Consider the following 21,417-nt stretch of genomic DNA (forward strand, 5'->3'; position numbering starts at 1 on the left):
ATATTCACATGAATAAGATTAGTTGAGGAGTGTCCATTTAATAAGTTTTACCATAAGGTTTTTGTAAGTAAGTCTGTTAAATATTCCTGCAAAACATGCATGGTGGGCTTATTCCCGCGTTGCAGTAAAGAATGGCCCCTTTCCTTTCAAATATATTGATTCACGTCATAAAGTCTTTCTCCATCGTAAAACGATTTGATTAAAATCTCACGTTTATTATAATTTTGCATTAAAATCTGTTTTAGTGTTATTTTTCATTTTCACTAATAAAAGATGCGTAAAGGCTTCCATACAAAAATAAAGGCAATATCCCACAACATACAACGACCGAGTTTTAAACGAACCGATGAACCAGGACTGTACTGAACGTGAAAAAGCCATACATGTATGACTAATTAAGGTAAGTGTCATTATTAATAAATGAGTAAGTTATTTCGGAAAGAGAACATGTACAAGTACACGCTCAATGGATCACAAGTAAGGTGACCCATATTACATTGCCCTCTGCACAGTAAATTCATAAATGATCAGTTATATATGGTGGCATAGATCTGCGACCACTTGTCAGATAATCATGTCAACTTGTCAGATCTTGATGTCGACTTGTAAGATAATTATGTTCACTTGTCAGTTCTTTAAGTCGACTTGTCACTTAATCACATGTTTAAGAATTCAACACTTTAACCTTTCCACGCCGTCCATTTGAAATAATATTTTCTGACCAGTCGACATAAGGATCAGGCAAGTCGACATAATCATCTTTTAAGTCGTTATAATTATTTGACAAGTCGACATAATTATTTGACAAGATGACATAATTATTTCGACATAATTATTTGACAAGACATAACATCTGACAAGTCAACATCATTATCTGGCACTAGGCTTATAATATAAATGATAATTTTCTTTAAACTAGTGGCCATATTATTTTTTCTGTCAGATAATTATCTTAACTTGTCAGATCTTTATGTCGACTTGTCAAATAATTATGTTAACTTGTCAGATCTTTATATCGACTTGTCAGATATTATGAAGACAGGTAAATGGCAGTTAGTGGCACTAACACGGTTTAACAACAAAATATTGAGTTTCTAGTCAATATCATACTATCAGTCGACTTTTCAGATTATGATGTTGTTTCTCAGATGTTATGTCCATTATAACCAAATAATTTTGTCGAATTGTTGGATAATTATGTCAACTTGTCAAATAATGATGTCGACTTAAAAAATGATTATGTTGACTTGTCAGATCCTTATGTCAACATGTCAGAAAATATTTTATTATTTCTCAGTATGACTACTCTATATGACGCGACATCTGATTGGTTCTAGACAATCACGTGACCGGGTGACAAAACATTGTGTCTCCCGGGGAATAAATATCATGTCTCACCTTTTCGGAAATCTCGGGTTTTTTTCATCCCAAATGTATGAAAAAGCCAATATGAGCATACGATGTTGACAAATATGATGAAAGCAAAAATATTTAAGCTTTTAAATTCTCTTTATTCTACAATAATCAATTTTACTTCATGCATATTTGATTCGAATGTATGAAAACAAAGATAGACAATCAGAACCCACCCCCCCCCCCCCAAAAAAAAAAAAATCACGACGTTTTTGCTTTCGACAAGTCGAAAAATTCTTAAAAATTGACGTATGTTGTATCATCGTTTGTTGTTCGGTATAATAAAACTTTTATTGCATTATAAATCTTCATATTTCCCGAACATTCATGCAATAAATGTATATCATAATATGACAATTGAAATTTGTAATTAACAACTTAATACCAAGACACTTTTAGTAGCATTTCAATTTTGTTTATGACAGTTTACAATTCTTTAGATTGCATCATGATTCCCAGGGGTCAGATTCTGTTATTTTAAAACCGAAGGATAAGCATATAACCAAATCCAATGATATGTACAACTTTCTTTTCTTTCAAAAAAGGACCTCATCTTTCCCTGCGAGCAAGCTAGCCAGCGTATTGTTATACAAAAATGATACCTATTTTCAACATGGATCAAGTGCTCTTGAAATAATTATAAAAAAAAATCGTCGCGGTCCAGCTCGTATGTAGTGAATACGACGAAGCCAGCAAAGGATTTATTTGTGCCTCTTTCAAACACAGATATGACATCGTTTCTTCCTCTTCCTCGGAGTCGCGAGGGGTTTCTTCTTCCCCCGTTTCCAAGTTTTAATGTTGACCCTGAGAAAAGGCTAAAGGAAATACAGGATCTAGATACAAGAGAAACGGATATCCTTGTGAACGCCTACCCTAAATCAGGCAAGAGAGCTCTGTAATACTATCTTGATTTAAAGAATTACATATTTTTTTAGTTTTGTTGTTATTTTGTTGTTGTTGTTGTTGTTTTTGTTTGCTTTTTTTCTTCTAGTTTTTAGGTTTTATTAGGCCTAATATTAAGCACGAGATTAACCAATAGGCGCTGTTAATGGTTTATGATTGTATCTAAGCATTGAATTGAATGTATCAGTAAGGGGAAATTCATTTGTATCATTATCATAAAATAAGTAAATAATTGCTGGAAAAAAAAAAATTGGAATTTTACAGGAAGTCACTGGCTCCATGAAATCCTCTGTAAATTACTATACGATGAGCAGACCACAGCACCTTTACCTAGGATGGAAGCGTGTTTTTTGGATCTGTTGTCGGACATCACTGCCCTCACTAAACTCCCCTCGCCACGCATCCTCTACACACATCTACCTGTGCAATACCTGCCTCGAAAACACCTGAGTAGAGGTGGGAAGACATTCCACATGATTCGTGACCCCCGGGACGTGGTAGTGTCGTCCTATTACCATTATCTGAGCGTACCGAGATTTAAGAGCTACTTCACCAGAGAGTGGGACCAGCATTTGTCCAATTTTATGTCTGGGGGTAAGATAATTATTGATAAGATACCGGAAAATAACATGTAGTTTGTGATTTCGCTTACTGTTAGTTTTCTTACTAAAACTGAAAACCAACACATCCACGAAATTACATCCCCACGAATAAGCAAAAAACCAACAGTCTACGAAAATTGGTCCCCACGAATTTAAATGATTCCACAGTATCTATTTTTAAATCATTAAATTCATCTGATATATCATCGATGTATTCATCTATATATAAAAAAAGAACCGTCAAAATAAAGTTTATAACTAGCATATGGGCATATACCGATATACCCATAATACAAGTGCTTATCATTATAAATTGTAACCTATTCTCCATTTGATAAATATAACCCTCGTAAACTTACGCACTGAAGATTCATATTTGCGTATGAAAGACTATATGGAGGACATGCTGCGTGTGTATTCTTACTTGTTTCAATTTAAATAAATAAAGTTTTATTGGATTAGCCTTGTATGCATAGAAATGAAGAATTTTTCGACAAATCAAACTGGAACATATTTTTTTATCTTATCTACTTGCTGCAGATTTTATTTACGGAGATTGGTTTCAGTATGAACGACAGTATGAACAGTTTGCCAAAACCAATAATGTGATGACGCTATTTTACGAAGATATGAAAACGGTAAGCTTAAATGGCAAGAATTTTAATTATGTATATTTTATACTGGTTATTTCAACAATACTTTCTTTTTTATTACCTTGTTATAGCTAGTAAGAGATGTCCAGCCTCTGTTTGAGCATGGTTAACATTTTTATGGTGTGATGATTTTTATACTTATAGGATGAAGAAAGGGCCACTAGAAAAATAGCTGATTATTTAGAATTACCCTTAACCCAAGAAAATGCAGCTAGAATAGCTAGAGACTGTGGTATATCAAATGTCAAGGAACGCATGAAAACTCACCAAACGTCTTTTATGTTCAGAAAAGGTATTTTAATTCATATTTTTACTGTGCTTGAATTCGACATAAAAATTTGATGAAGTCTAAAACCAAGCACACTGTTGGTCAATTAGTTTTCAGCATATATTTTAGACGTATTCCACAGGTAAAACGTGTCTTCCAGTGATATAACTGTACATGTATGTAATGTACTTCAACCTAATAGATGATAATTTTTGCAAATCATTGTTTAAGATTTTGCCCCGTTTTGCGTTTCTGGTTTAAAAGAAAAAGTTGAATTTCAGTTTTTAATCCGTTACTTTTTAGCTCACCTGAGCTGAAAGCTCAAGTGAGCTATTCTGATCACTTTTTGTCCGTCGTCCGTCTGTCCGTCCGTCCGTCCGTCCGTCTGTCCGTCTGTCTGTCCGTCTGTAAACTTTTTACATTTTGAACTTCTTCTCTAAAACCGCTTATCCAATTTCAACCAAATTTGGCACAAAGCATCCTTATGGGAGGGCGAATATAAATTGCAGAAATAAAAGTCCGATCTGTATTCAAAGCGGAGAAAATCTTGAAACTGTAGAAAAAGGGGGGTGCATTTTTAAAAATCTTCTTCTCAAGAACTACTGATTCCAATTCAACGTAGTTTAGCATAAATTATCCTTATGGGAAGGAAAATATAAATTGCAAAAATTAAGGTCTAATTCTGTTTCAAATCTGAGTTATTACGAAAATAATAATAAAGGAAAGGCGTGTTTCAATCAGTTTAATAGCCTCGGATTCGGCATCCGGTAAAATGGGTAGACAAGACTTGGCCTGGGCAAAACAAAAGATAAGCAGTTATTAATCTGCCAATCTCATTAAAATTTCAGGATATTTGATGGACCAGTATATTTGTATTTGCTGTAAATATTGCTGCAAAATAATGCGTATTTGGAATTGACGATCGCCGATCTGCCCCGGCTTTTATTTTGCCACGGCCCGGTTTTGCTTACCCATTTTACCAAGACTCGTATTCCATACTTCTAAAACGAGGTTCTTTGTTTAAAGCAGCCATGACATTATACGAAAAAGGGTCGATCTGACTATGATGAATTTGCTTGTTGTGCAACAGTTCGCGTATGAAGGGAAATTTTTGAAACATGAAAAATATATTGGTGCCGATTTTGTGAAGTAAATTGAGGCTAAATATTTCAATGCGTTGACAGTTTTCACACATGACGTTGATGTTAGCTTGTTCTGATTTTCGTTTCGTTTTCATTATTTATGCTTTGTAACCTGGAAACTGTCGTCTGTATTTCGTGATTTTTACGTATCAAATCAAACAGAGACTTCGGTAAATCAAACAGTTACGTTAACTGTTTACCTGCGCAAATTAAGCAAATTCTAATGTAGGAGTACTGAAATACAATTCATTCTATCGGTAATTCGGCATTATTTTTTGCGTAATGGTAGATTAATGCAATAGGTTTTTGTTGAGATGCTCGGCATTTTCTCTAGTTTATTCAGTTTAAATAGAGTTTGATATCGCTTACGGAAATATGTAGGTATATACATGTATATATATGATTCATTTCGAAAAAATAAATTGTGTTCTTTATTTGTTATACATGTAGTGCATGTTTCTTGTGTTTAATTGTTAACAATTTCTATTTACTAACCATTTTTGAGTGTTTGCTTCGAATTATAAGCAAGATACAGAGATTTGCTAACAATTCTATGTTTGTACACAGATCTTAAAAGCTAAAGATTAAATCAAAGTACTGATAGTACTGAAAAGCGCTAACCCAGCTTCTGTATGTATATAACAGATATATGTATATAGCATTTCAGCTTCTGTATACGCACTATATTTCCTCATCACTGCATGACAGTCCCTGCAATGATGTATGTAAGCCCCGTACATTAATTTCACAATAACCCGTAAATTAGATTCACAATAGCCCGTGCAGTTATGTGCATAAACCCCTGAAACTGGTTCCCTAACCAGTTTAAATGATGTATACTTTTGCTTATGGGGGCGGTTATTCGATGCACCGGAAGTTGAAGTCTAACGACAATAAAGGGCTGAGCTTTGCTTAGCGCTTTAAAAAGTAAAAAAATTGTCAATATTTATTACGAAAATTTTCAAAATCTGTTCTTCCAGAAACCAACTTATTGAATTGTAAACTTAACCTTTTTAGCTCACCTGAGAATGGGGCCACAATGGGGGGTCGAAGTTTAACAAATGAATATATAGAGTAAATCTTTAGAAATCCTCTTCTCAGAAACTAATCGGCCAGGAAAGCTGAAACTTGTGTGGAAGCATCCTCAGGTAGTGTAGATTCAAAGATGTGAAAATCATGACCCCTAGGGATAGGGTGGGGCCACAATGGAGGGTCGAAGTTTAACATATGAATATAAAAAGTAAATCTTTAAAAATCTTCTTCTCAGAAACTAATTGGCCAGGAAAGCTGACACTTGTGTGGATGCATCCTTATGTAGTGAAGATTCAAATTTGTAAAAAGCATGACCCCTGGGGGTAGGTTTGGGCCACAATGGGAGGTCGATGTTTTACATAGGAATAAACAGAGTCATCTTTAAAAATCTTCTTCTCAGAAACTAATCAGCCAGGAAAGCTGGAACTTGTTGAAAGCATCCTCAGGTAGTGTAGATTCAAATTTGTGAAAATAATGATCCCCAGGGGTAGGATGGGGCCACAATGGGGGGGGGGGGTCAAAGTTTAACAAAGGAATTTATAGGGTAAATCTTTAAAAATCTTCTCAGAAACTAATCAGCCAGATGATTCTTTATAATTGTTAAGACTTTGGCCCCAGGACAATTCTTTGGCCTCACGAGAAGGTTGAGAGTTTACTGTACGTTAATATCCCATATATAAACTATTGTTAGGGATCTTTTTGAGAACTGGAATACTCAACACATGATATGACTATAAAATCATCCTGTTAGAAAAGGGACTAATGATTATAAACATAAGAATATCCAGGGGAAAATGGATTTTATTTATACAGGATTTACATGAATTATTGTATATTGTCCAGATAGTTTGTATTATGACTCCATTGAGCTGATTTTATCATACCTATTGTTCCTCAGGTGAGCGATGTGGCCCATGGGCCTCTTGTTTAATTAGCTACATTGGTAAATATTTTAGCAACTGATAGGTGTATTACATGGTTAAGTAATGCTAAAACTTTATCAGCATGCATTGCGTTAACGCCACCTTCATCATTTTTCAGGACAATACATGCAATATACTGGTTTTTTATATGTAAGTCATATTTAGTCACTTGTCAGGTGGGTTGTTTGGTACATGAAATATTTTGCTTGGTTGCAGGCCATGTTGGGGATTGGAAGAATCACTTCTCTGCAGATCAAGAAAAACAATTCAACCTACTGTTTCAGGAGAAAATGAAAGGATCTAGTTTAGCTGCTCGTTATTCGATGTTAAATTCATCACTGTAGACAAAACGAAAATTCCGCTGGACATCTATGACATTTTGTGCATTTTACTTAAAGTTACATGTATAATAATTTTATGCATATTTAGCCGAATTACTGAAACAAAATGTTTTATCTGTAAATCATTTTAATGAATTATAAAAAATATTGTAGTCTATTGAGCGTTTAAGAGAGTCTGCTCTATCCACTTTGTTGGAATCACATGTCGTGTCCTTTTTTGCGTCACTTTTTAATCAGGACTTTGTAGATGTCGTTTATCATGAGTTGCAGATCTCTGGTTGTCCTCTGCATATGTACAAGTCCTGGTTTAATTTCCTTGATAGCTGTCTGTAGCGATTCCGTCCTTTGTTCCACGTCACTTAAAGCTTTGCTGATCTCGATCAGTCCAATCGTGGATTCCCCTATAGAATCTCTCCTGTTCCTCGCTTCTCGCATGGTATATATGGCATGCTGGAGTTTTCTATGCACACGAATCTGATCGCGGGTAATAACGCTATATCGTCTGCGCAGATTGCAAAGTTGGAACCAATTTTTGATGACGTCAGCGGCGGCCATTTTCCTTCCGTTATCCAACTGGGCTTTCTTGACGAAGCTGTAGACGTACTTTTCTGCACGCGTCTGTTCTAGTTTTTGTAGTATGACGGTGATTAACAGTGCAGTAGTGCCTATTCCCATAAGGCCGGTCGTCACGGATACACAACGTCCACAGACGCTGACAGGGTACGTGTCCCCATAGCCGACGGTCAGAAAAGTGATAGATATTATCCACATTGAATTCCAGAAATTTGAATTCTCTCTCTCAAACTGGTAAAAAGTTTCACAGTTCCTCATGGCCCAAGAGTTGGTCAGCAGTATGAAGACCATAATGGCGATCAAAACACTTCCTGGGTTTGACGTCATCAATGCTTTGAACACGAAAACGCCGTCAATATCGACTCTGTTGAATGCACTTAAACTACGGGTGGCTGTACCTGAGAGTAGCTTGTTGTGTACAACAGCCACCCGGCCAAGAAGGTAGACACGAAATATCATAAGGATAGACAGCACTGGGTCAAGTGAAACGTAGACTGTATCCCCGTCAGGTCCGCTGATTGGAATGGTCACATTAAACGGTAGGGGGTGGATAATGCAGATCAGCATTTCAAGAAACAGTTTTAAGTTCGTGTTTGGGAATGCCACAAGTAACCTCCAGTCATCAATTTGATTGTCGGTCATGCGCATTTTGATTTCTGTCACGTAGTACAAAACAACGGCAATAAGCAATATGACGGTAGATAACGACACGAAAGATTTTAGAACAATCGACATTGTTGAGAGTTTTGTTATGAATCCTGCATAGAATAATTCATTTTCTACAAGCATAATTACGAATCCTATCAACGCCATGAAAACCTGAACATCCACAATCTTCCTCCTCTCCTTCAGCAGCTTCCCCCTTGTTGTTAACCGTTCTCCTATACCACTGTCAACAGTACCATGTTTACCTCCTGTCTCTTCGTCGAGTAGAGTGATTTTGTTAGGCTTGTCTGCTAAGAGGCACTTTATGTCCTCAAAGTCTCGAAAGTCTCCACTCATCTTTTCGTATTCACACATTGCATTTTTACAAACGTCTACCAAATGACGTCATAAAGATTTTACGTCGTACCGTCTATTGGGTAAATTTGGCGCGTAATTTTATGTACTTTAGAAGCGGCACGCCAACGATAAAAAAAAATGGAGCACCAATATCAAATCACTTTAAAAATTAAACTGAATAAACGTGATTTGAATCATTTGATTTCCCGTCTAGAATATACCGGTATGGCTTCTCGCATAATTTTTGGAAAAACCGGAGTGGTAAAAAAATGACCATCCTTTTAAGTGCAGGGATATCGTTACTTTTTCAATTTATTTCATCTAATGTTACATGCAATTTAAAGAAATATACTAAAATACAAACTCATTAAAAAATACGGATACATACGGTGAACCAAGCCCCCACCCCTTATTTGCGAGTCATCTTTTTTCTCTCAAATGTTCATATTTGCGTATCTAATAAACCCATTTTAAAAACTAAAAACCTAATGACCCCTCCAATTTTGTGTAACTGTATGAAAATACATAAATTGAAAATTGTTGATAGGTTTAATAATTATACTTGCAAATCAATATAAAAAATTAAGAGGAAAATTCAGAAGACTGTAGTCAATAACCAGAAAATTCCGAGTGGAATCATGGCTTGTATATACTTGCATAACTTTATAAAGAAAGTGGAGACGCCGATTTCTCCTGGGAAAGATACTGCAGCCCACAAACGAGCAGCATTTGCATGCAACCTGATTATAAATATATGCTACATGTGGTTAAAATGGTGTTAAGGTGGCTCTATACACCCACAGTTTATTCCAATTTTCAATAGAAGACCACAAAACATATACTTATCAAATATTAAAATGACGATAGGGATACTATAGGTATTTTTAAAGAATTTTTTAATGTTTTTTCGTGTTTTTGTAAAATATTTTTTTAAAAGACAGCTATCAACAAATTGAGAGAAATTATTTTGTCATATGATGGATATTTCCTTCGGACACATAAAAAAATATATAACACTTCTTAACATTCAAAAATGTTATTATTGCAATTTTTTTTAGTATTTCCCCAAAACATATTTTTTCATATTTTCTTACTCTGTTGACAAATCATCTGAAAAAGTTGCTTGATGTTATAAGAAAATGTATTTTAATAAATGTGAAATAAAAAATTGAATGAAAACAATTGCAAATAAACACAAAAAATATTTTAAATTTTATTTGGTATGAAAGTTCCTCATGTAAGGGTTATCGTTCCTAAGTCCCAAGGCCCAAACACCTTGGGGACTTTTCATTTCTGAGTTGAAGAAAATTTCCTAAATATAATGTTGGAATGATAAATACATGCATATTTCATTATAAACTTTGCCCTGTATAAGTGAATATATTCGCTTTAGTGCAAAACTAACTAAGTCAAATAAATAAAGGGGAACATTGACTAGGCTAATAGGATTTATGTATCCCAACCTGAGAGAAATTCAAAGCAACCCTCTCATCCCCGTTAGGTGTCAATATTAATGTGCATTAAAGTATATTATAATTGAAATATTTTCCCCTGTTTTCTTTCACGGTATTCAACCAAAAAATACGTTTTAGAAATTTTTGGAAAGTTAAAAAATTTAATGTTCTCAACGGGAATCGAACTCATGACCTACTGGTTTGTAGTGAACCCACTAACCCACTGCGCTACGGTGTAACATATCGATGATGCTAAAGAAACTCTTTAAAAATTTATACTTGATTTTATTGTTTATTTCGATAAATAATACCACACAACGTGAAGGTGTCACATACCACATTACTTGTAAGTAATGAATTTTCCAATTATCAAATTAAATCTATCCATTTAACAAATTTTTCAAAATAGCGGTTCCCATACAATTCACCTCAGTTTAAATCAGCCAGTACCGGAAATGCATGTTTCCAGATTTTCTTTTTTGCGTACTGCGTCATCAAAAAGTGGTGTATAGAGCCACCTTAAAATGGTGTAAATTAAAACACAGACAGGCCATCCTTAAAAAATTGTTTCTTTGGAATTACCGCATTGGGTATTCAGACCAATGATGGATATAGTTTTTTTTATTTCAAATCAATTTCAATAAAAAGAGGAAATGTTTACGAACTATTTCTTTTTCATTGATCAACCCCCTCATCCAAAAAATATTTTGTCGAACGAACGAACATGTAAACATTGTATCACGAAAAAAGGCAAAAAAAGTTGTGTATTTTTTGCGGATAAAATTTTATCAGCGGGGAGTATTCAAATGAGGCGGCGGGCAATTCCATACAAGCAATAATTTTATTTTGGCCTCATAGTTGTTAAGGATTAAAAACTCGCCCTATTTTTATCTAAAAGGAAAATTAAATTTGCTGTATAGTGTACATGCATGAATAAAATGTGAATATATATTCATAAAAAAATCTATTGTTAACGTTATCTAAATTGTAGACAGATAGACCTTACCAAGTTCAGTGGCATCGTAAGCAAGTTGAAAGTGCGGGGGGGGGGGGGCTAGACTAATCATCAGAAAGCTTTAAAGCTTAACAAGCAAAAAAACAAAATACAAAATCATGAAATTCCTAATTCGGGGGGGGGGGGGGGGGGGGTAGCGTAGTATTCCTATAACTCCAAAGAAAATTCTTACCTACATGTACCCCCCCCCCCCCCCCCAAAAAAAAATACCCAAAATCATAAGATTCCTAATCCGTGGAGGGGGGTGGGGGTGTTGTATATACCTATAACTGCAATTTTCAACATCCCTCTTAAGGTCAAGATCTAGTAAATGAAAGGTGCCTACAGGTAGGTTTATAAAATTTAAGATATAAATTCTATAATGAATAAGATGCTTAAGCTTCATAACAATGTCTTTGTTTCATAGGGTGTACAGGGCTTTAAATTTTTGGAATACACAGTGAAAAAACATGTTTTAAACAACCATTTTCTATGAAATATGAAGGATTAAAGTAGCAAATCTCGGAGTTTTGTCCATTTTTGACTAATGGAATATATGATACTTCTATTTTTTATATATGTAAATTTGCTATGTGCCATATGGTTAGGTCTAACCTTGCAAAACAAGTGGGGGGGGGGGTTACCCCCCCCCCCCCCCAAGGTTCCGACGCCTATGAAGATTATCATTGGTAAACTATAGTTTACAACCATTAAATATTGTTTTTAAGATTAAAACTAAAGTAAACGAATCATTGATTATAGTTTATAAACTATAGTTAACAGTCGATTAATCTAATTTATCAAATGTGAAACTATGTTTAGCTCAATTTTGTGAGCTTAATGTGGGTCGATTTTTACACAGTTTTTTATGCTTTCATTTCGGAGTTTTCACAATCTAAAGGTACTAAACACTACCGAGGCTACAGTCATATTTCCGTTACCTATTTATATAATTCATAGATCTTGAATTGTTTCTGATATTATTTGCTGAACGCTTCTCGTTTTAGCAACATCGGACACGGTCCGTGAGTTTTGCACTCGGCATTCCTCGCCCGATTTCGGAGATGTGCCGAGTGATAAACTTCTTCCCTCCATGGACAGACCTGCTTGTCTAAAGGTAAGTCTGCAGCTAGCTACAATAATGCAACTCTTTCCTTATTTTTAGAGCTATATTATTGCAGAGCATAAGCAATATCACAAGATTTACGGTAATTTAGTTTTGAAATTTTGCAATGAAAATCATTAATTTGAATGAGTTGTGTTCAACGTTATGCACAATAGTATAATACGGCATCTCCATTGAAGAAACCTATCCAAATCCAAGAGGTACCTTTTTCCTAAACGAATGTGTTTATTTTCCAAATAATCAATAAGAATATAAATATTTAAATATAAGGCACAAAAATAAACTTTTACTCATGTTCCAATGAATTCAACAAAGGGTAAAACACAACAAATCCAATATACAGTACTGTGTATAAGACAAACCACGAAATATTTTTTTTCAAAACTTCTACAAAACTGCTGCTATACTCTGTCCCAAGATATTTTGGATTTACATTTGGCTTAATTGCTTGATTTTTATAAATACCTCAGGGTTCAAACGATGTTCATTCAAAAGTATGAAAAATTTCCAAGATTTCTTAGTCAAAACGCTCCTGTTAGCTTATCAGGTTTCAATACAATGATAAAAAATGTGATGTCTACGGAGACTTTGTATTGCAGCAAGCCCGGATGATAACGTTGAAAAATTGCGCGATGCACTCCGAGTGTATTCCGAATGGAGAAAAGATGTAAACATTCCCCATTATAAATCTCCGTAAGGAATCTGTTTTCGTTCCTGTGAATTTTTCCGAGTGAAAGATGATAATGTGTCAATGAAATTATCTTGGAAAATATCCCTTTCAACTATTTCAATTGCACTTCTTTCACAGGTATGTGTATTTTTATTAAAAATCGTCCAAATGTGCTGCATAAATATCTTGGGACAGACTATAAATGCCTTTAAAGGAGAATTTAATAAAGAGTGGAGCATTTTGACAGAATAAAATATAACTCTATAGGTACAACGGGCATTACGAACAAAATCGGCAGTCTTATTCCCGCGGTAGCCGGAATCTCAACCTGAAAAAAAATTGGGTTGAATTAATTTTGGCTTTAAAAAATCCGTATTTATTTTATATCAAGACTTAACAGTATACACCAAAATGAGTTACTAGTTTGAATTATACTCACAATTGTTTAAATTAATAGCAACAATGGGAAAATTGATCGATAATTGTCAATTGAGCAATAATTACCCACCTAAGGCCGATCGACAAGTGGCCGGATTACGGGAGATAACTCTCACTAATTATTAGCAGTCGGTTCTTTTTATCGCGGCCAGATTGCAGACAAGACAAGATCCGGATTGCACAACTTTTTTTAAACATAAAATGATAGGAAAATGTCAAGGAACTGAATAATATCTTCAGATTGAACATCATGCCGGAATGCACAACATCCGGATTCAACAAGTTTTACTGTATGATATAAACATTAACTACATGTACATGTACATACACTACCCTCTAATATTTAAGCTACCCACCCATGCTGACACACCCCTCCCCCTCCTTTTCACATTTACTTTCTTTCCTGTTCAAATTTGGATCTGTTATTAAAAGTGATTTACTATAAGTGTCTTTAGACTTTTTAGCTCACCTGAGCCGAAGGGTCAAGTAAGATTTGTCCATTGTCGTCATAAACTTTTCACATTTTCATCTTCTTCTCCAGAACCACTGGGTCGATTTCAACCAAACTTGACACAAAGCATCATTGGGTAAAGGGGACTCATGTTTTTCACGTCATAAAAATTGTCTTATTTTGATAAATTGATGTTTTATGGCAAAATATGGGTGTTTGCAGATCGGTTTTTCGATTGGGTAACATAGAGTGCAGGCTTGCTCAAGTACTACATTTTAGTATAATGTGTTTAAATATATAAACAAAAACTTATGTAGAGAAATTGTACTTGAGCAGACCTGCGCTCATTACTTCCAAATGCAAACTGTATGTATAAAAAAATGACAACTTTTTCGGTTGTTTGCAAAATTGCGGGAATTACATGTAGCTCATTTAGGTGATATCATAAACGAACAGCTGATGAATAATGATGATGACTTAAGTGATAGGCATTCTCTGTATAATGATTTCTGAAAATTTGATTTTTAAACGATACTATTTAAAAATGGTTAAAATTGGGGGCAGATATATATTCGACCATACCAAATATTGAGAAATCTTCTTCTCAAAACCATTTGGCGAGAAAGATTTAAATTTGTGTGGAAGCATCCTTAGGTAATGAGTTTCCGAAAACTATCAGTCCCATCGACGAAACCGATAGAAACTCGAAATGTCCGATAAGAATAGATATTTTGCCATCTAGTTCACCATCTTGAAATATTTGATGTATACATAGCATTTTTGTCTTTTAGTCATAACCTCAAAAACGCTTTTAGGGAGCGTTCAATTAACGTTTTTTTTCTAAGCGTTTATCTTACACTGATCTAGCATCATGTTGCCAAATTAACTTTATACCAGGCTCAAAACATGGTGTTAAATGAAAAGCTATGCTAGGATTTAGAAAAAGACAAGTATTAATAAACTTTTGTTCGCAAATTTACACCAGAGTGGCAGAAACGCAGGGAATGGTTGAAAATAGTGAGGTTAAGTATAAGACTTGTTAAATTCCGCATGTATTGAGATGGGCCAAACACGGCTGTTTCACTTTAAGAAATTGACTTTCACTTCTGGTTCCATAAATTTTAGACTTTCTATTGTATCTGATCAGAAAACACCATATATTCATTTAAATTCAAAAGAAATTATCCAGGCCAGAATACGGTTGAACGTCGTGAGTTTGTGGCACATACACAAAGCATACTTGCCAACCTCCAACATGTGAAAGTCTGGTCATGACCAGATTTGGAAGGTAAAAAATCTGGTCATAGCGCGTAACGACATTCATGTCATATTTACCCTGAAATTCAAATGTATACTAGTATACAACAGAAATATATGTTAAAATGTATGTGTAATATTTCATTGCAAAGAAGCATTGTAACTGACAGTTGCTGATTTTGAAATTTTCACTTATTCTGATGTTGGTATATACTCAACATAGTAAAACAATGGCGGACAAATTCGTCCTAAGGTAAAGAATGTTTCACACTGAGTAACCATAAAGAAAGTTTTTATACAAAGTAAATATACAACCTATGTTTAATTCCAGGAATATTCGGAAAACTTTGTTTTGAATATTAACGGTAACACTTGAAATAAAAACAGTTTCTTAAATATTCGATGTTTGTCATTACCTCGTCCTATTACTGATCTATATATATAGACATCGTTGTTCCCTGGTTAAAGAATTTCAAAACACTTCAAAGTTTCATAAATTTATGAGATATATTAGACCGTGATTTGTCACTTTTTAGGATAACGATTGTTGATAGATAGTTCGCTCATCTGCGACATCTATAATTTACTCCATTAACCAGTTAACTCTCTCTCTCTCTCTCTCTCTCTCTCAAATTAAGTCATGAGCGGTAATGTCTCAACCCCGCCTTCTACGATTCTACGATCTGATTGGACAACGGTCAGTCAAAACATAACGTAATAACAACTTTTCTGGAGTAAATGCCTATTAAATGCCTCAATGTACTTTGCTGTAGACCTCAAAGTACAATATACTCTATTTTTTAGAGAATTTCTAAAATATCAGTCTGCTTCCAGATAACCCCTTATATGTCAAATTTTTAAACATTTCTTTTAAAACTCTTATGAAAATAAAATGTTATAAAGTTTGAAATTGAAAAACAAAATAATCATGAATGAAGTTTGTATAATTTTTATTGGAATCCACATAAATATGAAACTAAAATATTAAAAATTCTTTTAAGGCAAAGTGCTAAATGAAATCCCACAAAAATCTGAAAATAGAAACAATATTCGTTGGTTAATGAGATGAAAAAAAGAAATTGAATGAATTTGAAAAATTAAAAGAAATACCGAATTATTGCAAAAGATCCTGTTTAAGAGTTGTCTTTCTTGATTTTACTTGGTCTGAAATATCTTGGAACCTATTTTCTAATCCAAAAAAATCACAAAGAAAAATTTCAAAAAGGTACAAGTATATGCTAAAATGTAGGAATAAGTTTAGTAGTGCTTATGATAATGTTTGAATCTGAAAAATTATTTTTTTTGATGAATGCATTATATTTATATTTAACTCTTTAAAACAAAATGTTTGTAGTTACTTTGCCTTTTACTTTTTTTTTTATATACAATACAAATTATAAACAACCATATGTATATTTATACATACATTAGATGTCCACAGTGATACACATGTACGTATGGTATTTAAAAACATGCTATTTCTACAAGAGATGGTACTACGGAACTTTAGTTTTATATTAATCATGCATATATGGTTCAAGTAAAAATAATATATCTGCTCACCTTTATCGATAATCCGTCACATATTTATGATCGTCTGTTGCAGATGACATGACCAATATGTATTGCCAATAGCAGGGAAACAGTATAGAACCATTTTAACAAGAGCTTGGACTTTGTATAGTTGGTGTCAAACAGCAATGTGACGTAGGACTGTCCATTTCATTGTTGGCCACTCAGCCATTGCTTCTTGAAATCAACAAGATTTTTCTGGCTTTTGAGCTAAGACTATGCAATCGGTGTATATTTCACCCGAAACAAGCGTCATTTTTAACTTGCTTTGACGCAAGAAATAGATGATAACTTCCCACTGAAAGTCCAAGGCTTTGTTAAAATGGTTCTATTATTTCGATTTCACGTTTTCTGTACAGAACAGCTGTCAATCAATGTTAGTTGAAAGCTTTAATCACGAAGGGAATTGACATATTTTCTTAGCGTTTTGGTGATTTCATTCTTATCTCATTTCCCTTGTTAGAAGAGTTCAATTGAATGGTGTATAGCTATTTTGTACCACGACATAATGCTATCAATCCGGAACAAAATGGCGTTTCAAACGGATGTCAGACATATTGTGACGATGAAGCCTTACACCTTAAATAAGAATAGAAAAGAATCTTCTAACAAATACCAAAACAACAAAAGAGGCTTGGTAATTACCATAAAAATATGTGGATAAGAATTGGCAGATTTTTAAACTTTTGTGCAAGATGTACTGTACTTATTTTCAAGGTATTTTGAATTTGATACTGTAATGCTAATTTGATCAGAGTTATGGCTTTTGTTGCTCAGGTGAGCAATGTGGCCCATTGGCCTTTTAGAGCTTAAGAGCTGATATCTTTTAGATCTAGCAGTAAAATCGTCAAAATACTTTAAAATAAAATAAAAAAATTCTATAAATTTCAAAGTATTTGGAATATTTTGCTGTTGTTTTAGATGATGAACCACTCCACTTCCTTTTACAACAGGTGCCGCTACAGATTCATTAAGTTCCAATGTTGAATTTCCATGACCCCGATTGAGTGAGTACACAACTTAATGTATTCTACTCTTTTGAAATTTCTACTACTTGTAGTATATTTTTGATTTTATTTAAATATGCCCCATTCACAGATTCTTGTGTACAAGTATGATTTTATCAAGATTATTAGGCCCCAAAGTCAAATCTATCCAGTCTTTTAACAAGCATCTGTTTTCTTTTGTCATGCTTAATTCAAAGTCACTAAGCAACACTGAAGAGTTCCACTTGTTGCTTTTCAGTCCGCGACAGGAAAATGAATGAATTTGACAGGACTTTACGCACTGTCCTAGGTAGCGGCGCGTATCATCAAAGGTAAGTCTACGGAGTAGTGTTTGTAATAGTTTTTGTACTCGGTCTTGCGCATATAAGCTTCAGGTCCAGGGCTAAGGACAGGGGCGTACAACTCAAGGCGAAATATACCCCTCCCCCCCAATCTTGGAGCAAAAAAAAAAAAGAATCATCTTGATTAAATGTTGCTGAGATTTTAATTTTTGGCTGTATACATTATTTATATTATAAATCTAACGATGCATTTCAATAACGTGCTTTTATTCTGTAAACGCAAGAGATATAGGTTTCGAAATTAGACCACACGATTTATGCTGAAATCTTGACCATTTACTGTGCTATGTTGTAAGTTTTTGGTATGAATAAAGCTGATATCAGTTTTTGTTTCATTTTAAAGTATTTTGCCTATTTAGATGAACACTTTGCCGGATAATTATGCCAGTGCCAAGGTGGCATATTTGCACCCGTCTAAGCTGCATATATCGAAAAAGTCAAATATGCCACATGATAGATCATTGATTAAAGAGTTTACAACCACCTTTGTTACCTGTCAGGTGAGATATTTACCTTTCAAAAATAACTTCCTACAGGTAAATAATTTTCCCCATAGGAAATCAATATTCCTATAGGTAATTTGAAATTTCCTATCGGAATACAAGAATTTCCTACAGGAATATCAATTCCGACAGGATTTGATAAAATCCAATAGGAGATATTAGTTTCCTATAGGAAAACCGCTTGTTTGAATAAAATTCCCACAGGAAATACCATTCTCCTACAGGGTGTATAATTCCTCTAGGATTTTTAGAAAATTCTATAAGATTGTCAATATTTCCTGTAGGAGAATCTTTTCTCCTATGGGAATTATAATTTTCCTATTAGCTATTAATTTAAGGTAAATATCTCACCTGTCAGGTGAAACACACTAAAAACAAAAGTGGATATATACTTTCTAGACAATTGTCTATCATATTGTATGTATGAATTTTTCCAAAAATGCCACCTTGGCACTGGCATAATTATCCGGCACAGTGTTGATAATGGACCACTCTACTTCCTTTTACAACAGGTGTCCCTACAGATTCACAAAGTTCCAATGTATTCTACTTTTGAAATTTCTACTACTTGTACATTTTTGATTTGATTTTAAATATGCCATATTCACAGATTCAGATTTTTGTATTTAAGTATGATATTTATCAAGATTATTAGGTCCCAAAGTCAAATCTATACAATCTTTCAACATGCACCAGCTGTCTGTTTCTGCCATGCTTAATTCAAAGTCACTTAGGCAACACTGAAGAGTTCCACATGTTGCTTTTCAGTCTGCGACAGGGAAAGGAATGATTTTGAGTCCTTCGTAGCAGCTGATGGTGGCACCAACAGCAGTAGTCGTGGCTCGTTTCATCAAAGGTAAGTAAGTCTACACAGTAGTGTTTGTAACAGTTATCGTACTCAGTCCTACGATTCTAAGCTTCAGGTCCAGGGCGAATTTTTACATTATTATATATATTGAGTGAAGTGATATAACATGATACAATATTATTTTTCTTGCATTATTACCAGTGTGAGATTGGGTTGTCCAATGTGAGACAGCAGTGCGAGATTTTTCTGTCTTACACTTCATGTGTGCCACTCTGCCGCTGTTAAACGTTAACAAACATCATCATCTGTAAAAAATAGATATATCATGATTGAATAAGGTAATCCATCAATAAATTGTTTTGCTTAATTGATTACAATATATCATATTTTCATTGAAAAAATTGTCGCTCTTTTTTTTACTTGCACTATTATAGCACACGGATGGATAAACCGAAAGTAAAGTTTTGTAAGTCATAACAGAAACTTGTCAGTTTTAATGTGGAACAATGCAAAAAAAATTATCATTTATGATATACTCATGTGGGATTGTGAAATTCACGGTGTCCTTTACAAAAATTTAGATTTTTGAGAATCAAAAGTTGTCATGTACAAATTTTGATTCTTAATAATCTAAATTTTTGTAAAGGACAACGGTCTAGGACTCGGCAGAGCTACGTCCTAGACTGTGAATGTTGTCACCTTCGTGGAATTTCACCATCCTACACTCTTAATTGATAATAAATAATTCTATTTGTATATGAATTAAGGTCACACGACACGTTCCTCGAATATCTAATGAAAAATTATTTTTCACAATTTCAACGGCCTGATTATATACCAAAAAGTTATTATTTTATGATATTATTATATACACCAGTATGCCAAAAAATTAATGTTAGCAGTTCAAGTGTATTTTCAATAAGATTATATTCCAAGATGTAAAAAAAATATGGCTTAGCCCTTTTCTTGCAGTAACGATTGGAGAGAAAAGAAGCTACATGTGGATAAATCAAGAAGCATAAAAAATTAAAGAAATGTTTAATTAATATTATTTTTTAATTACTAAAACTAGATAAAAAATGCATGGCTAAAAAGACATTATTGTCGAGATGATCGATATGGCCCATGGTCTTTATTATTCGATCTTCACCTAACGATAACTTAAAGTTGCCAAAATTTAACTTTGTCTTTTCAGGATGATACAAAGACATATACATCAGTACAGTCCGCAAGGATCCTTCGAGGGCCAGAGTTGCATGCGCGAATTATTTATGTCTTCTTTTTAAAATTAATGAAAAAATACTTTAAATTATTCAGTAACATACTATAAAGTATAAATGACATGTTTTTGGCTATACCATTGCTGCATGCAAAACAGTGAATATTAAAAATGGAAACTTTGGGGGGGGGGGGCGTTTTTTCTTTAAATTAATGAACACATTGGGTTACGGAACATGACTTAATTCGCTTCGAGTGTGAAATGATTATTTTGCTAATCGGTACATAAAATCAATTTTTTTGCAATGTCGGTCGTGATATGTAAATAACATTTTTAAGTAACTCGTGTAAGATATAAATCAATTTTGTTTTGTTAAGTCGTATATAACAATAATCAATTTATTAGAAAACTCGTACATAATTTCATTCTACCTTCTTCGATCATTTGTACATAACAGTCGATTAATTAGGTAACTCGTACATAATTTCATTCGACTCCTTAAGACAATTCATACATAATAATAGTTGTTTAATTAAGGTAAGTCGAACAAATAATACCTTTACTATAAAGTCGAATGAGATCATGTATAAATCACCTAAATTATATACAATTTTATGTATGATCTACCTAACTGTCTATGTTGAACGAAATATCTAAAAAATGAAAATTTTAGATAAACCGTTCATAATTATATTCGACTTCTTTAGATAATTCGTACATAATAG

The 21,417-nt window shown here is 33.9% G+C and overlaps 2 protein-coding genes and 1 long non-coding RNA gene across 4 annotated transcripts; 2 read left to right on the plus strand and 1 right to left on the minus strand.

Annotated features, from left to right (window-relative positions):
* The first annotated feature begins 279 nt into the window (after positions 1 to 279).
* Positions 280 to 7,434, plus strand: LOC105344663 (sulfotransferase 6B1). The gene is made up of 6 exons (XM_034468860.2): positions 280 to 400; positions 1,959 to 2,295; positions 2,581 to 2,910; positions 3,459 to 3,556; positions 3,716 to 3,863; positions 7,153 to 7,434. The coding sequence occupies exons 2-6, from the start codon at positions 2,142 to 2,144 to the stop codon at positions 7,278 to 7,280; spliced, it is 858 nt and encodes a 285-aa protein (XP_034324751.2). The 5' UTR covers positions 280 to 400; positions 1,959 to 2,141; the 3' UTR covers positions 7,281 to 7,434.
* A 65-nt stretch (positions 7,435 to 7,499) lies between these two features.
* LOC105344664 (small conductance calcium-activated potassium channel protein 3) lies at positions 7,500 to 8,177 on the minus strand. The gene has a single exon (XM_011452496.3). It carries the CDS (start codon positions 8,175 to 8,177, stop codon positions 7,500 to 7,502), a length of 678 nt encoding a protein of 225 aa, XP_011450798.3.
* A 4,169-nt stretch (positions 8,178 to 12,346) lies between these two features.
* LOC105344618 (uncharacterized) lies at positions 12,347 to 20,820 on the plus strand. 2 transcript variants are annotated; one of them, XR_010713956.1, is made up of 5 exons: positions 12,347 to 12,417; positions 17,768 to 17,821; positions 18,060 to 18,132; positions 19,434 to 19,521; positions 20,669 to 20,820. It is a non-coding gene; the product is annotated as an uncharacterized lncRNA (long non-coding RNA). The 2 variants fall into 2 exon arrangements; XR_004601428.2 differs by lacking the exon at positions 12,347 to 12,417 and having other exon boundaries at positions 17,730 to 17,821.
* The last annotated feature ends 597 nt before the right edge of the window (positions 20,821 to 21,417 follow it).

The sequence above is a fragment of the Magallana gigas genome, chromosome 5, assembly GCF_963853765.1.
Source record: "Magallana gigas chromosome 5, xbMagGiga1.1, whole genome shotgun sequence".
Taxonomy (NCBI): domain Eukaryota; kingdom Metazoa; phylum Mollusca; class Bivalvia; order Ostreida; family Ostreidae; genus Magallana; species Magallana gigas.

Bases quoted from the DNA above. Each gene is read 5' to 3' on its own strand.
- LOC105344664 (XM_011452496.3), bottom strand. From the start codon at position 8,177: ATGACGTCAAACCCAGGAAGTGTTTTGATCGCCATTATGGTCTTCATA.
- LOC105344663 (XM_034468860.2), top strand. From the start codon at position 2,142: ATGACATCGTTTCTTCCTCTTCCTCGGAGTCGCGAGGGGTTTCTTCTT. The intron at 2,911-3,458 runs GTAAGATAATTA...TACTTGCTGCAG, and splicing joins GTCCAATTTTATGTCTGGGG to ATTTTATTTACGGAGATTGG. The intron at 3,557-3,715 runs GTAAGCTTAAAT...TTATACTTATAG, and splicing joins TTTACGAAGATATGAAAACG to GATGAAGAAAGGGCCACTAG.